Below are 16,483 nucleotides of genomic sequence, written 5' to 3'. Positions count from 1 at the left end.
GCGGGGCGGTGCTGTAAGGCCCCGCTCCCGGAGCTCTTCAACCCCGCAACTCGGGCGGGAGAAGTCGCCGTTGCGGAAGCCCTGAAAAGCGGTCTCCCTCCAGGGACCCGCGGGCTCCCGGTGCCGCCCGCCAAACCCGCAGTTGCAGCCTCCGAATCTTCGGAGGTCGGGCCCCAGCAGCGTCCACCACAGCTCCACCCGCTCTGGACTCGGCCAGCTCCGCGACGGTGAGGTGAGTAGTCGGCACCAGAGCCCCTGGTCTTCCTGTTGGAGGCCGCTCCGCGTTGCAGCCCCAACGACAACGGAGACCCGACAAAGAAAAGGTCGGGTCTCCCGTGCAGGGAGAGATTTAAAAGTTACCCCCACCCCCCCCCACACCACCCCCACCCCCCCACACACATACCCCAACAAAAATAACAAAAACTACATAAGACATAAAATAATAAAAACGCAGACGGACTGCAGAGGCCGCTGCTGACGAAAGTCGCGCCGCCCACGTACTTCAGACCACGTACTTCAGTGTATGACTTCTATATACACAGTGCAGGACCAGTAAGGTAGAGAACAATAAATTTTAATAAGGGGTACTGGGTTACAACAATGCTGGAAATTAACTACATGCTGTTCCTCATCCGAAGCATGAATTTCATTTGATATACATTCCCATGTCAGTTTCACACCACTTGCACCATACAAAAATATTAAATACATATTCAATTAGTTTATCTTCATACATGCTGTGACTTAACAAAAGTAATAATAATGCCCACAATTTATATTCTGTCAGGTCTTCAAAAGGTTCATAAGTGGCCTGTATTCTCTTTACCACCCAAGATTGCTGTATTGTCAGTTTAATTTTCCATGTATCGATTTCTAATAGCAACAGTAAACATATCTACATGAATTTCATTTTTCTGTATGGGAAAAAAATGAACGTGGACACTTACGATTTTGAAAAATCAGATTGGTATGAGAGTCATTACCAATAGCTTTTAAAACAATTTTAACGAGAGTACTGATTCATACCTCAATGTAGATTTGTAAATTCAAAGGTAAATTGTTTAAACCAGGCTAAGAAAATACATTTGTGATTTTCCAAGTGGCCTTTGAGTTAAAGCTTCTATATACAAAATCCTATTTTTATTTCTATCAATCATTTGTCCAGAGAAAAATAGCTTGTACAAATGCTGAGACAAAAACCTATCGTTTTTTTAAAAAGTATTAAGAAGTCAGGATGTCACACATATTTTAAGCAGTCCTTGAAAAATTAAGTTTAATTCAAAAGTGCCAATACTTTAGCAATGTTTATGTAATTCCTACTATAACCAAAAGCTCTGCAATAGCTGGGAGCAGCTCATCAATACTTAAAGTTAGCAGAGGCATAGCCACAACAAAAAGTTTTTAATCCATATTACTGAAGCTAGAGTATAGCTATTTAACAGAATATGCAAAAGCCATCATGATCAAACAGTCGGAAACAAATGCCCCATGCAGGAAAGCTACCAGGCCACTTGTACAAATGGAGAAAGAGCAGAAAAGACCAGTGCCTCTTCAAAGCTCTGCAATTATCAGCCCAGAGAGCAATTCATGCTATTTTAATCACTATTAACTACATGTTCATTTTCACTGGGAATATTACACAAGTATAATGAGGCCCAACAAATCAGTTAGATTATCACTGAATGCTTAAAGCAAATTGCACCTCTGTATTGCAATTTTTCTATACAAAGTGTATACAGTACCATATAACGTCTATACAGTACTGCATCATGGGTATTAAATATACTAATTTGTTCAGAATAAATTGTGAAAATTACTGTGTACAAACCTTGGGATTTATGAAACTCTTCAACCGAAGCATGATGCTTAATATTTATGTATTTCTTTTAAAATTAAAACAATAGGTGTATTATTAGAAGTTTTATTTTCAAGGCTATACATTTCTTTTGAAACATGTTGAACAATATAAAAAATGCATTGTGAAATTATACAATACTATAATAATTGTAAATGCTGGGGCAAAAATAAAGCATTGGAATTTGCTAATATCATAAAATAAACTTATTACAGATTATATCATTAAGCTCTTATTCAAAGACAAGTTTAGTAAATGCAGCAACCTTGAACTTAAAGTGCCATATACCTTAGGAGAAAAATAATAAGGCTTTTACTGTTATACAGCAGTAAAATGTAATTGTTAATATTTTATGAGATGTTTTCTATTTATAACGGACTAGACGTAAGACCTTATAATTCATGAAGTCAGAGGAATCTGGCTGTAGTGAATCTACATGAAATCCATCACTCATTGCTGTTTTAAGCACTTCCTCTACAAACAACTGAAAATTGTTAACTTGCTCATTTGCAGGCACAGTCCAAAGTCTTTTTAAGTTTTGTTGTGTGTATTCATCTTCAGGCAATACTGCTACATGCCCAACCCACTGCAATGTCAAATGGTGTGGATCCTTCTTCTCATAACCAATTGGAAAAAGTCTACCATTAACAAAGTAACAAAACTTGGAGCTCAAATGCTTCAAAAAATCAGCTGATGTGCAAAATATGTTGGCATCAAAGACATCTGTGCTGCACGAGGTTAGGTTGTACATTTGTGGAGCTGGCTTTACAGTGAAGTACACAGTTTGCAGTCTCTGGTCCAGAGTAATGTTGAGCATTGCATTCCTTTCCGCCTTAGCGTTTTCAGACTCTCTCTCCTGCAAGGCTGCGATTAAAGGCTGGATCTGGTAAAAATCCGCTTCTCTCTTCAACAGCCTAACTTCTTGAAAATCGTCTGGGAGGTCGAGGTTTGATGTGCGCAAAAAATTTAGAATATATCGAAATATTTTCCCATCTCGATCTATGAAGTAATTTCCACGCTGATCACTGGTTGAAGGCATTTTCCCACTAAACATTACTCCCAGCATTGAGTCTGGGTAACGTGTTAAAGTTGTCAGAGAACTGGTGTACAATTTCCCTCCTACATTTATTGTTATGGGATCAGACATATTGAATGGATATTGTGTTGTTAATTCCTATAATCTGTTTCATAAAAAGGGAGATAAAGAGAAAAAGATTTTATGAAACTGCTTAATGCAAAGGTCATAAACATTCTGTACTAAACAGTCGTACTGCTTCTACCCTATGTACAAAAGATTTTTTATGTGAATGAGTTGCAACTATGTATTCTTCACTACATAGGCAAGCACATATTGCATTTTTGTGATTCTATTTCGTGTTCCAACATCCCTGGGGGAAAAAAAGGGATTGGCTTTGTTACAGACAAATTGTGATGTGGCTAATACTGAGAAGTGGAAAGCGAGATGGTGTCAATATTGATAAAGGAGGGAATATATATTGGAGACAAGGTTGATATAACTAAGAAAATACACAGTAAGTATGGTTGGAATACGTTTTTTTTTTAACATAAATTACATGTTATTTTATATCAGATTGTGGGAAGGAAATAATAGAGGCAATCTGTGAACAGATTACATACACAGAAATAACATTAATACAGAGACACATGTGACTGCAGATTCTGGCATTTGAGCAAAAAAAATAATGCTGTAAGAACTAAGAGGGTCAAGCAGCTTCTGTGGAGGCAAAGGGATGGTCAATGTTTCAGGTCTCCACCCGAGGCGATCAAAATTATTACTGTTTTAATTATTTGTCTGACGTTTGGTCCAGAATTTAAAAGGAGAAATGGGAATGGAATTACAAGAGCCACAAGGGATCCTTCTTTAAAGTTAGGAGATAGTATGGTTGGGTCTCATTTTGATTTTTTTTTTTTTTAAGTTGAATAAATGTGGAAGGAGCATCTTACAACTTGATTAAAGTCAAAACAAACTAGTTCACAACATTTTAAAAATAATTATGCTAAATGAGATATAGTGAAAAGACAAATTGTCAATATGTGTTGGAAGGAACTGCAGATGCTGGTTTAATCCTAAAATATACATAAAATGCAGGAGTAACTCAGTGGGACAAGCAGCATCTCTGGAGAGAAGGAACGGTCGTCTATGTGTTGTCCAGCAATTGCAAGATGATTGCAAAATCAGATGAAAGGTAAAAAATTATTTTATTTCACTGAAAAGCACACACATTTTCAGATGTCCTCAGTAGGTGAAACTGAAGATGGCCCAAGGCAAACAACATCATGAAATCAGCACATACAGTATACCCGCTCTTATAGGAAATAAATAGACTGATTAGATTTTTTTTGCTTTAGCAGATTATAGAATTGCTCAGCATCATGAAAGATAGATAGAAGCAAAAGTATCGATGGGTAAAATGTCAGGAGCACAAGGTCACAGATCAAGGAATAAAAGCTATGGATTTATAACAGAAGACAGCAGAAACATCTTTATATGAGAATTCAGACAACAGAACTTACTTTCAGAATTAATAGTTAAAGTAGAAAATATGACAGCATCCAAGTGGACATTTTATTGGAACAAATTAATGGGGGAAAAAAGCAGTTTTCCATGAAAAACATTGTGAACATTAACCATTGTGGCTTAACGCAACAGCCTTACTTCTACAAAAGGACTGGATTAGAGTTAAAATCCAGGCTGACACTACACTGCCACTTTGAAAAAGTGTTCCACTATCAGAGATTTAATCTTTCAATTAAAGCATGAAATCAAACCCCCTATATTTCATGTAAAGGGAATGCAAGAAATATAAAGGTAGTATTTGGAACAAGAAGTGGTTTTCTATAATCATCTTCAACATTGGTCATTTTCACATCTCCTACAATGCAATAGAGATGAGACTTGAAAGAGCGCTGAATGTAAAGCACTTTTAGACAGACAGTGAAATGTGAAAGATGCAATGAAAATATTTTTTCCCCCAAAGAAATATCTGTAGAAAGCTACAGAAATCTAATTAAAATGTGAATAAGACCATAGACTAATAATTGTTGACCTGAAATGTATTCATTAACTAAATTACTGAACAATTTAAATATTTTTATTTGATCAGAAAAAAAAATCAGCATGATCATGTAAGCATTACTAATTAATATTTTGAGAAGATTAGAGAGATGGAATATAACGCTGATAGACTAGAAAATAAAATAGTAAATATTGTGGATGCTATTTAGACAAAGTTAGACGATGTTCGAAAATGTCTCTCACATTCATATGATGTACTTTAATGCACAAAGCATTTGATGTACTTTATTCTCCTCACTAGGAACATGACAGGAGCAGGCTACAAGGAGATAATGGGCACATACTTGAATTGGCAAGAGGTACTTTTGCTATCTGTGATGGTACTCCATTTATATGATGGAACAAAAAGACATCTAAAAGAGTTTATCATTGTTAAAAAAAAAAAGCACTGTAGATGGAAGCATGGATTTTTATATTGAACCTTTAAGATATTAACAAAGATGGCAGTCAAAACAGCTGCTATTACAGGGCATGTAATAAAAAAAAGTGAAGGGAGGTAATTTTGGAGTTTATTGCCTTGATAACTGAAGGTGTGGCAGTCAACAAATGATGACAACGATCAAGGTGCGAGAATTGGAGAGATGCAGATTTCACAGATTAGAGAGATGGAATATAACACTGATAGACTGGAAAATAAAATTGTAAAAATGCCAAATTCCTTATCCATTATTTAATGCAAGTCACGACCATGGGAACATGATTTGCTGCTAGAAAGTACACAGGCTGCATGCAGGGGTTTGGACAACAAATATTTCAGAAAGTTCAAGTTTGGTTAACTAGGAGATTATTACTCAATTTAGGAGGACAAAGGAGAGAACTCACTGAAGAAAATACTGGAAAAACTTAGCAAGCTAGGAAAGGGGAACAATTAACATTTCAGGTCTGTGTTCCATCACTGTTCATGGTTTCTCTTTCTAGAAATGCTGCCTGACTTGCTGAGTTTTGGCAGCAGTTTTTGGTTTTTATCTCAAATTTCCAGAATCTCTGCAATCCCCCCCCCCCCCCCTCCCCTCCCCATCTTCACTAAATAGGGAATAACTGGAAGAAAGAGGCGAAATTTCAGATACTTGCACTTGGATCTTTATAAAGTCATTACCAGACACCCACCCCCCCAAAAAATAGAAAGGTTAATATTAGCATTGAACTCTCTATCTAAAGAACTAAAATGCAATGGGGTAGAGGCTATTCTGGAACCAGGCTACCCTGACTAAAATTATGAAATTACAATTATTAAATATGAATAGTAAAGGCATGGGAGAATTATGCCTATCTAAGAGATCGATCTCTTAGGTAGGCATAATTCTCCGTGCCTTTCAACTGCAGCACTTGCAACACGCGAAGGTCTGTGCAGCCCACGTGCCGTCAGCGCTGCTTCAAGCCGTCAATTTAAAGCGGGGCTGAAGGCAGCTGAAATTCTGCCTTTGCAGTACTGGGCATGCGCAGAAGTCTTCTGCGCATGCGCGCCGCAAGTTTCTTGGCGGGTTTTTAAAATATGGATTGTCATTATTTTAAGAGTATCTTAGGAAACAAAGAGAGAAGAATGGAGTTTGTGTACCAATAACGTGGTAAGTACATTTCTTGGTGCTTTATGTTTTTAAATACCGTATTTCCCGGGGTGGGTGGGGAGAGCTCCTTTCACAGTGTTTGGGGAGTCTGGCCCGGGGTAAAGTTGCGGGGAGGGCAGGAGCGTTGTGAAGGAGGGGGTCGGGGCACGGAGCCACCGCATTGTGGCCGCGGAGTGAATTAGCTCGGGTGGCTGCCGCAGTGCTCTGGGCACGGACAGCAGAACTGGCCGCCACTTCCGAGGAAGATACTATCGCCACTTCCGAGGAAGGAAGTAGCTCAGGTGACTGCCAGCGGTTGCCACTTCAGCCCCTTCTGCTGGTCCCCGCTCACCTCTGGCAGTGCTCTCTGTCTGAACATCTCTCTCCTGCCGCTCGCCGGACGGCTTCCCGCAAATCCTTATATTCCGACAGCCCGCTCAAGGGACTAATTGAGGTTACTCGGCTGTGGGAATTTAAGGATTTGCGTGAAGCGGCTGACATGAGTGAAACCGGCGAGCGGCAGGTGAGAGGTGTTCAGACGGAGAGCACTGCCAGAGGTGAGCGGCCCCGGCAGAAGGCGCTGAAGTGGCAGCAGGTTCTGCTGTCGTTCCCGGCGGCCGCTCGCAGTCACCCGAGCTGCTTCCTTCCCCGGATGTGGCGGCCAGTTCTGCTGTCCGTGCTCGGAGCGCTGCGGCCGCGGTGAGTGAATCTGACATGATCTCCGACCCCCTCCTTCTCTACACTCCTGCCCTCCCCGCATCTTTAACCCCTGGCACAGACTCTCCACACGCTGTGAAAGGAACTCTCCCTCCAATTGGACCCTTGAATTACTATTGTCATTCAATAAGATGACAACTGATTTAACATCCCATGATCTCCCCACCTGCCTTCATCCTCCGTCCCCCACCCATTCAGTAATTAAAAAATGAAGGAGATTTAGAAGCCTTGGGAAAATTGAATTGTTACTTATTTAAATTTTTTACGGAGATAACAATCTGCGCATGCGCGGTTTAAATTTTTTTTTTTTTAAAAGCCGACTGCCTACCTTGAGTAATTACTCACGGCACGTGCCTGTCTGCAACATAGCCCTGGTTACACCCAGAATACTCTGATTAGTTCTGAGAATCATACGTAAGAAAATATATTAGCCTAGGAGAGAGTATTGGAATGACATTTGGACCCAAACAGATAAATTACAAAACGATAATGTGGTTATATTCTTGGAATTAATATTTAATGGAGCTGATTAGTATTATGAACGAGAATAGGATAAATAGTGCGAAACCAAAAGGCTGGGGTCATTGCACAAATCAACCCTTGCAATATCAAAAGCTGTACGCTTAGCCCCTTGCTCTATTCCTTACATCCATGCTGTGCGGCTAAGCGCACGACTAATCTCAGTAGGTCAAGCAGCATTTCTAAAAAGGGAATCAACCCGTGCCTAAGAAATGACTGGGATAGACTTCAGTTTGCCTGTCGTTACAACTGGTCACCGCAGATACTATCTCACTGGCTCCCCACTCTGCACTGGGCTATCTAGAAAGCAAGAACACATATGTCAGTCTGCTGTTCATCGACTACAGCTCGGTATTCCTCCCAAACTTATGTCATCTCCAAGACCTGCGGTAGGCACAAAATGCTGGAGTAACTCAGCGGGACAGGCAGCATCTGCAGCGAGAGAAGGATTGGGTGACGCTTCTTCACACTGATGTCGGGGAGGGGGCGGGACAAAGACCTCCAAGACCTTCCCTCCAAGACGTTATCCACACAGCCACCACGAGACACCAGACACAATACCTGAGTGCTTTCATCGCTATCTCAGGGGACTTCAACCACGTGACTTTGAACACTATCCTACCCACTTTCACTCAATTTGTTGACTGTACCACCAGAAATATAAAAACATTGGACCTGTGGTATGCTAATGTAAAGAGGCGTACAGCTCCATATCCCTTCCGCCACTGGGAAGATCCGACCACAACCTGATTCCCCTCCTACCCAGGTATAAGCCAATGGTCCAGAGGCTGCCTGTTACTACAAAGTCAGTGGTCACAGGGGGCCTATGACGCTCTACAGGGCTGTTTTGAGGACACAGACTAGGACCGCACACTCTGTAGTCCCCATGGAGAGGACATTGATTGACTCACAGACTGTGTTACCAGCTACATAATGTTCTGTGTGAAAAATACTGAGGAGACTATCCACTGTTTTCCCAACAACAAGCCCTGGGTCATTAATGACATAAAAGCCCTTCTCAACCAGAAGAGGGCCTTCAGGAATGGTGACAGGGAGGAGGTGAAATGGGTGCAGAAAGACCTAAAGGTGAGACTAAGACAGGGCAAGGACAACAACAGGAGGAAGCTGGAGCGGAAACATCAGCAGAACAACATCAGGGATGTGTGGAGCGGAATGAAGAGCATTACAGGCTACAACAAGACCAGTGGCCTGGGGAGGGAAAGCAGCCCGGACTGGGCCAATGAGCTAAACCTGTTTTTTTTAAATAGATTTGATGGTGGGGCCTCTGCCCACCCTCCCCCCTGCTCCCCGTCAGTCTCTCCCCCTCAATCCTCCTGGTCCACTTTATTTGCCGAGCCTTACCATCAAGTCCGAGCAGGTGAGGGAGGAGCTGAGCAGACTCCGTCCAGGAAAAGTTACGAGTCCCTAGGGTACTCAAGGCGTGTGCCAGTCAGTTGCGTGGAGTACTACAGCATATTTTCAACCTGAGCCTGGAGAGGGTTCCTGTGATGTGGAAGACATCCTGCCTGTTTCCTGTACCAAAGAGGACGTTCCCCAGCTCCTCCAATGACTACAGACCGGTGGTGCTGAATTCACACATCAGGAAGTCCCTGGAGAGGCTGGTGCTCATTCACCTGCGACCCCTGCTTAAATCCTAAATGGGGTCCCCTGCAGTTCGCTTACCAAGCAAAGATGGGGTTTGAGGACGCCATCATCCACCTGCTCCATCGTTCCTATGCTCACCTGGATAAGCCGGGAAGCATTGTGAGAGATGTTTTTTACTTCTCCAGTGTTTTTAACACGATCCGGCCTGAACTGCTAGGGAGCAAACTGACGAAGATTTGATTTGATTTGATTCTATTATTGTCATTGAAATTTTGTTGCCTGCAGTCATACACAATAATAATAAATAACAAAACATACAATAAACACAAATTAACATCCACCACAGTGAGTTCACCAAGCACCTCCTCACTGTGATGGAGGCAAAAGTCTTAGTCTCTGTCTCTTCCCTCCTTGTTCTCCCTCTGCGCTGAGGCGATCCAGGCCGAAGATGCCGCCCTCCAGTCCAGCGGACCTCCGAAGTGACGTTGCCGCTGCCGAAAGCCGGAACGCCGTCTCCGCTCCGTGTCGGCCCGCCACAGCCTCAGCTCCGCGTCGGGCCGCTGCCGAAAGCTGGAACGCCGCCTCAGCGAGTCGGGCCACCACTGCCTCAGCTCCAAATCCCGCCACCTCAGCTCCGAGTCCCGCCGCCTCAGCTCCGAGTCCCGCTGCCTCAGCTCCGAGTCCCGCTGCCTCAGCTCCGAGTCCCGCAGCCTCAGCTCCGAGTCGGGCCGCTGCCGAAAGCTGGAACGCCGCCTCAGCGAGTCGGGCCACCACTGCCTCAGCTCCGAGTCCCGCCACCTCAGCTCCGAGTCCCGCTGCCTCAGCTCCGAGTCCCGCTGCCTCAGCTCCGAGTCCCGCAGCCTCAGCTCCGAGTCGGGCCGCTGCCGAAAGCTGGAACGCCGCATCAGCGAGTCGGGCCGCCGCCGCCTCAGCCCCGAAGTCGGCCAGCCTCGCGTTGCAAGTCCTGGCTGGCTCTGCCTCCGGAGCCTCGAGGTCGGTCGCAGTTGGAGATCGCCAGCTCCGCCATTAGGCCTCAGCACAGACGGAGGCAGAGAAGGGGGATACGACAAGAAGAGTCGCATTCCCCCGAAGGAAGAGACAAAAAAAATGTTTCACCCCCCCCATAACACAACCTAATAAACTAAAATTTAACTAAAACAAGACAAAAAAAACCCCCCCAAAAAAGTAAAAACAGACGGACTGCAGGCGAGCCGCAGCTGTTCAACAGCGCCGCCACTTCCGGACAATGGGTGGATGCTCCATTGGTATCCTCGATCACCAACTACCCGACTGGACTACCACAATATGTCACGCAACAGAACTGTGTCTCGGACATGGTGGTGAGCAACACATGAGCCCCACAGGGGACGGTCCTTTCTCCCTTTCTGTTTACACCTCAGACTTCAGACATAGCTCCACCTCCTGCCACCTGCAGAGGTTTTCAGATGGCTCTGCAATTGTGGGCTATATCAGTGAGGGGAGGGAAGCTGAATACAGAGGTGTAGTCAACAAATTTGTTGAGTGGTGTGGGCTGAATCACTGCAGCTCAACACCGACAATATCTAAAGAGTTGGTGTTGGAGTTTAGGAGGAGAGGAACACCCCTGTCCCTTGTCTCCATCATTGGTGTGGATGTGCAGTTTACCAGGGACTGTTATGCAGCATATCAAAAATAGTCTACCTGCCGACCTAGACCCACTGCAGTTCGCCTACAGAGCCAACCGATCCACAGAGGACGCAGTCTCAACAACACTGAACCTCGTACTGTCACACCTTGATCGGAAAAATACTTATGCCAGGATCCTCTTCATAGACTTCAGCTCTGCTTTTAACACAATCATTCTGCAGCAGCTGGTGGAGAAGTTGGAGCTATTGGGGGTTGATGCTGGCACATGTAATTGGGTCCTGAACTTTCTATCGCAACGGCAGCAGACAGTCAGGGTGGGCAGTAGGACATCAAAAACCATAGCCGTGAGCACTGGCTCGCCCCAAGGCTGTGTCCTAAGCCCCCTGCTGTTTAGTCTGCTTACACAAGACTGTACTGCTAGACTCAACAACAACTTCATCAACAAGTTCGCTGATGACACAACAGTGGTGGGTCTCATCAGTGACAATGATGAGTCGGCGTACAGGATGGAGGTGGAGCTGCTCACAGGATGGTGCAAATCCCATAACCTCATTCTCAACGTGGGAAAAACTAAGGAGATGGTGGTTGACTTCAGGAGGGCGGGAAAACAACACCATACACCTCTGCACATCGATGGAGCTGATGTGGAAAGGGTCAGCAGCGTGAAGTTCCTAGGACTCCACCTGTCAGATGACCTGACGTCCATGACCAACACCACAGCACTGGTCAAGAGAGCCCAGCAGCGTCTACACCCTCTCCGAAGACTACGGAAAGCAGGTCTCCCCACTACACACCTACGAACTTTTTATAGGGGGACAATCAAGAGCACATTAACCTACGGCATCACTTCCTGGTTCGGGAGCTGCAAGGCGTACGAACGGCACCAACTAGACAGGATTGTGAAGACCGCCAGCAGGATTATTGGTGCTCCACTCCCTTTCCTGCTGGACATATACAGGAAGTGATGTATCAGCAGCCATCTCCATCATCAAAGACCCCTACCACCCATCGCATCACATATTCTCCATCCTGCCATCTGGGAAGAGGTACAGGAGCATTAGCTGCAAAACCAGCAGGATGCTCCTCAGCTTCTTCCCGCAGGCTATAAGACTGATAAACGGACTTTGCCCCCTGCCAAAGTATCGCGCACCAACCACCAACCTGGACACACTGCAGCAGAGCCACTGTCGTGCCGCTGCTGATCGGAACGCCTGTTGGTGTTTAATAATAATAATAATAACAAATACTTTATTGATCCCCTCAGGGAAATTCAGATGTCCAGAAGCCCCCAACCAACAAACCCACAGATTCAAAATGAACGCAGCCAGAAAATACATAGAATACAATGTGGACACTACCTGAGAGCAATAAATACTTAAAAAGACCAATAATTAACAGTTAAAATTAAAAATTGCAAAATGCATTTAGTAGAGAGTAGAGTGTTTAATTTGTCCATGATGATATATGTATTTTTATTTCTATTTATTTTTTACTGCACACTGAATGGACACTGGTTGAGCAACGTTTTTTTGTTTTTTCTGGGTATGTGAGTACTCAGGAAAATGACAATAAAGATATACTTGATATTTGATACTTGAAATACCTTGTAGTGTACGTGGACAGTAACTGGACTGGTCCAGGAGCTGAGGCCCTGTACAAGAAGGGACAGAGCCGGCTGTAATTTTTGAGAAGGCTCCGCTCCTTCAATGTCTGCAGTGAGATGCTGCAGATGTTCTAGCCATCGGTGGTAGCCAGTGCCATCTTCTTCGTTGTCATGTGCTGCGACAGCAGGGCGAAGGCTGCAATAGGAATAACAAACTCATCAGGAACGTTTGGCTCTGTCCTGGGGGAGGAGTTGGATTCTTGGGAGGTGCTCTTCGAGGGGAGGATGCTCCTCAAACTGTGGAGCATCCTGGACAATACAGCTCACCCCCTCCATGACACACTGGTCAACCTGAGGAGTACCTTCAGCAACAGACTGGTTCCACCAAGATGCAGGACAGAACGCCACAGGAGATCCTTCTTGCCTGTGGCTATCAAACTTTGCAACTCCTCCCCCTTCTGTCGTTGGGTAGACTGAGACCGAGACTGACCCTCCCCCCCCCCCCACATTTGCACATCCCCAAAGCCTTACCAATTGTCACTTTATTTTCATTTCATGTATTTTGTGTTTTAGAATTTTTAGTACATTTTAGAATATTAGGAAAGCAGCAAAAGATCAGTCTATATTCTCCAAAAAATGCAAGATAAACTCAAATCAATCATATTGCTAGAATCAATTTAACATTTGTTTTGCTTATTTTAAAATATCTAAAGTGGCATCATAAAACACAATCTTCATTCTCACAGTTCTCTTCATTTTTAGTAACGAATCATTTATAAAGTTCCACAAATTATAAATGGGTAGCACAGCATCTAAAAAAGGAGATAAAACAGCATGGTTGGCAATACTTAACCGGTAAAACATGGTCTAGAGGAGTTGAGATAACTATTACCATAAGACAAAAAGATTTGCACACTTCTTTTGTGGCAACTATTATCACATTTAAGGCATTCATACAGGTTTTCAAAAAGGAGACTGATTAATAAACATTTGTTATTTCACACAGCTTATTTCACAGTAACTTCAAAAGGTTTATCAAATTCATCGAACAGACACTCCATGAAATAACAGGCAGAAACAAGGAACTGCAGATGTTGGTTTACAAAAAAAGACACAGAGTGCTGGAGTAACTCAGCGGGCCAGGCAGCATCTCTGGAGAGCATGGAGAACGTCACCTATCCACGATGTCCAGAGATGCTGCCTGACCCAGTGAGTAACCCCAGCACTCTCTCCTTTCCGTGAAATAGCATGTGAATACCAGGCATAAATACATATTTCCAACGTTTTTATTCTGCTGATAAAGCCATTTCTGCATCACAACAGCTAAACATTGGGTAAATAAATAAATGTTAAAACTTAACTTTAACGTAGCATATACTTTCTAAATAACCAAACAGTTATGACCCCTTGGTGCGCTGTGAACTTGTTTTCGTATCCGCTACTTTCGATCCGAAAGCATAATTTGCGCTGACAGCGGATTTGTTATGTAAAAGAAAACCTTTCCGAATAAAACGCAGTAGATGCAGAAAATTACGGCATCACAGAAAAATGCATTTTTTAATGCAACCATATCATGAGTCACTGCTCCCCACAACTACACAATCGCCGTACACTGGGGAGATGAGGCGCACCTGCAATCCACACAAACACTGCATTGTGCAGAGTGCACGGCACTCACCTTGCTTCAACCCAACTTGGTGACGAGCCCGTGGTGGAAGCTGGTAGCGCTCTGGCGTACGGACTTTGTAGTTTAACACCAGTTCTTTACACCATTTTCCCCATTGTGATCCCAAAATTGAACCACAACTCCCAGAATACAAAGCAACACACATGCGCATTGCCATGCGGATGGCTGCAACCAACATTTTAAAGCTAGCGCAGTTCTTTCCTTTTCTGTGCAGGGTGAATTAAAAGTTCAGACGCTTGGGTTGTTGCGTGCCATGAAACAATGCACAAGCCCACCCCCAGAAAAGAAGCACACGAGTAAATGCTTGCAGTTGCTGGAAATCTGAAACAAAATAGAAAATGTTAGAGTACTCAGCAGAGTAGACAGTATCAATGAAGACAAAAACGGAGTTAGGGTTTCAGGTCGACAAAAATGCTGGAGAAACTCAGCGGGTGATGCAGCATCTATGGAGCGAAGGTAATAGGCGACGTTACGGGCCGAAACCCTTCTTCAGACCAAAGATACTAGAGGAGCTCCTCTAGTATCTTTGCTTCAGACTGATGTGAGGGTAGGGGCGGGAAGAAGAAGGGAAGAGGTGGAGCCAGTGGGCTGAGGGAGAGTTGAGAAGGGGAGGAGAAAGTAAGGTCTATCTGAAATTGGAGAAGTCAATGTTCATACCGCTGGGATGCAAACTGCCCAAGCAAGTCAAGTCAAGTTTATTTGTCACATACACATACGAGATGTGCAGTGAAATGAAAGTGGCAATGCTCGCGGACTTTTGTGCAAAAGACAAACAACCAAACAACCAAACAAACTATAAACACAATCATAACACACATATTCTTTTACATAATAAATAATGGAAGGAAAAACGTTCAGTAGAGTTAGTTCCTGGTGAGATAGGCGTTTACAGTCCGAATGGCCTCTGGGAAGAAACTCCTTCTCAACCTCTCCGTTCTCACCGCATGGCAACGGAGGCGTTTGCCTGACCGTAGCAGCTGGAACAGTCCATTGCAGGGGTGGAAGGGGTCTCTCATGATATTGTTGGCTCTGGAGTTGCACCTCCTGATGTATAGTTCCTGCAGGGGGGCAAGTGAAGTTCCCATAGTGCGTTCGGCCGAATGCACTACTCTCTGCAGAGCCTTCTTGTCCTTGGCAGAGCAATTCCCAAACCAGATGGTAATGTTCCCGGACAAGATGCTTTCCACCGCCGCTGCGTAGAAGCACTGGAGGATCCTCGGAGACACTCTGAATTTCCTCAATTGCCTGAGGTGGTAAAGGCGCTGCCTTGCCTTACTCACGAATGCTGAGGCGTGTGATGCCTATGTCATATCCTCGGAGATGTGGACTCCCAGATATTTAAAACAGTTCACCCTATCCACAGGATCCCCATTTATCCTCAATGGAGTGTACGTCCTCGGATGATTTGCCCTCCTAAAGTCCATGATCAGCTCCTTCGTTTTTTTGATGTTCAAGAGGAGGCTGTTATCCTGGCACCAGAGTGCTAGACCAGCCACCTCCTCCCGGTAGGCCTTCTCGTCGTTGTCTGAGATCAGGCCCACCACCACAGTGTCATCAGCAAACTTAATTAATGAGTTGGAGCTGAACCTAGCCACACAGTCAGGCGAAATAGGAGCTGCTGCTCCTCCAATTTACGGTGGTCCACACTCTGGCCATGGAGGAGGCCGAGGACAGAAAGGTCGGATTCAGAATGGGAGGGGGAATTGAAGTGCTGAGCCACCGGGAGATCAGGTTGGATATTGCGAACCGAGCTGAGGTGTTCGGCGAAGCGATCGCCAAGCCTACGCTTGGTCTCACCAATGTAGAGCAGCTGACATCTCAAGTTAAGTCAAGTCAAGTTTATTTGTCACATACACATACGAGATGTGCAGTGAAATGAAAGTGGCAATGCTCGCGGACTTTTGTGCAAAAGACAAACAACCAAACAAACTATAAACCCAATCATAACACACATATTCTTTTACATAATAAATAATGGAAGGAAAAACGTTCAGTAGAGTTAATCCCTGGTGAGATAGGCGTTTACAGTCCGAATGGTCTCTGGGAAGAAACTCCTTCTCAACCTCTCCGTTCTCACCGTATGGCAACGGAGGCGTTTGCCTGACCGTAGCAGCTGGAACAGTCCGTTGCAGGGGTGGAAGGGGTCTCTCATGATATTGTTGGCTCTGGAGTTGCACCTCCTGATGTATAGTTCCTGCAGGGGGGCAAGTGAAGTTCCCATAGTGCGTTC

General features: G+C 44.4%; 1 protein-coding gene across 1 annotated transcript; it reads right to left on the bottom strand.

Annotated features, from left to right (window-relative positions):
• Positions 1-1,985: 1,985 nt before the first annotated feature.
• Positions 1,986-14,690, bottom strand: kctd21 (potassium channel tetramerization domain containing 21). The gene is made up of 2 exons (XM_033022556.1): positions 14,245-14,690; positions 1,986-3,036 (listed from the first exon to the last, which is right to left on the bottom strand). Exon 2 carries the CDS (start codon positions 3,000-3,002, stop codon positions 2,220-2,222), a length of 783 nt encoding a protein of 260 aa, XP_032878447.1. The 5' UTR covers positions 3,003-3,036; positions 14,245-14,690; the 3' UTR covers positions 1,986-2,219.
• Between the last annotated feature and the right edge of the window lie 1,793 nt (positions 14,691-16,483).

This window comes from Amblyraja radiata, chromosome 6, assembly GCF_010909765.2.
Source record: "Amblyraja radiata isolate CabotCenter1 chromosome 6, sAmbRad1.1.pri, whole genome shotgun sequence".
Lineage (NCBI taxonomy): Eukaryota > Metazoa > Chordata > Chondrichthyes > Rajiformes > Rajidae > Amblyraja > Amblyraja radiata.
The sequence above is the reverse complement of the archived record's forward strand: the minus strand, read 5'-3'. Positions and strand labels throughout refer to the sequence as shown.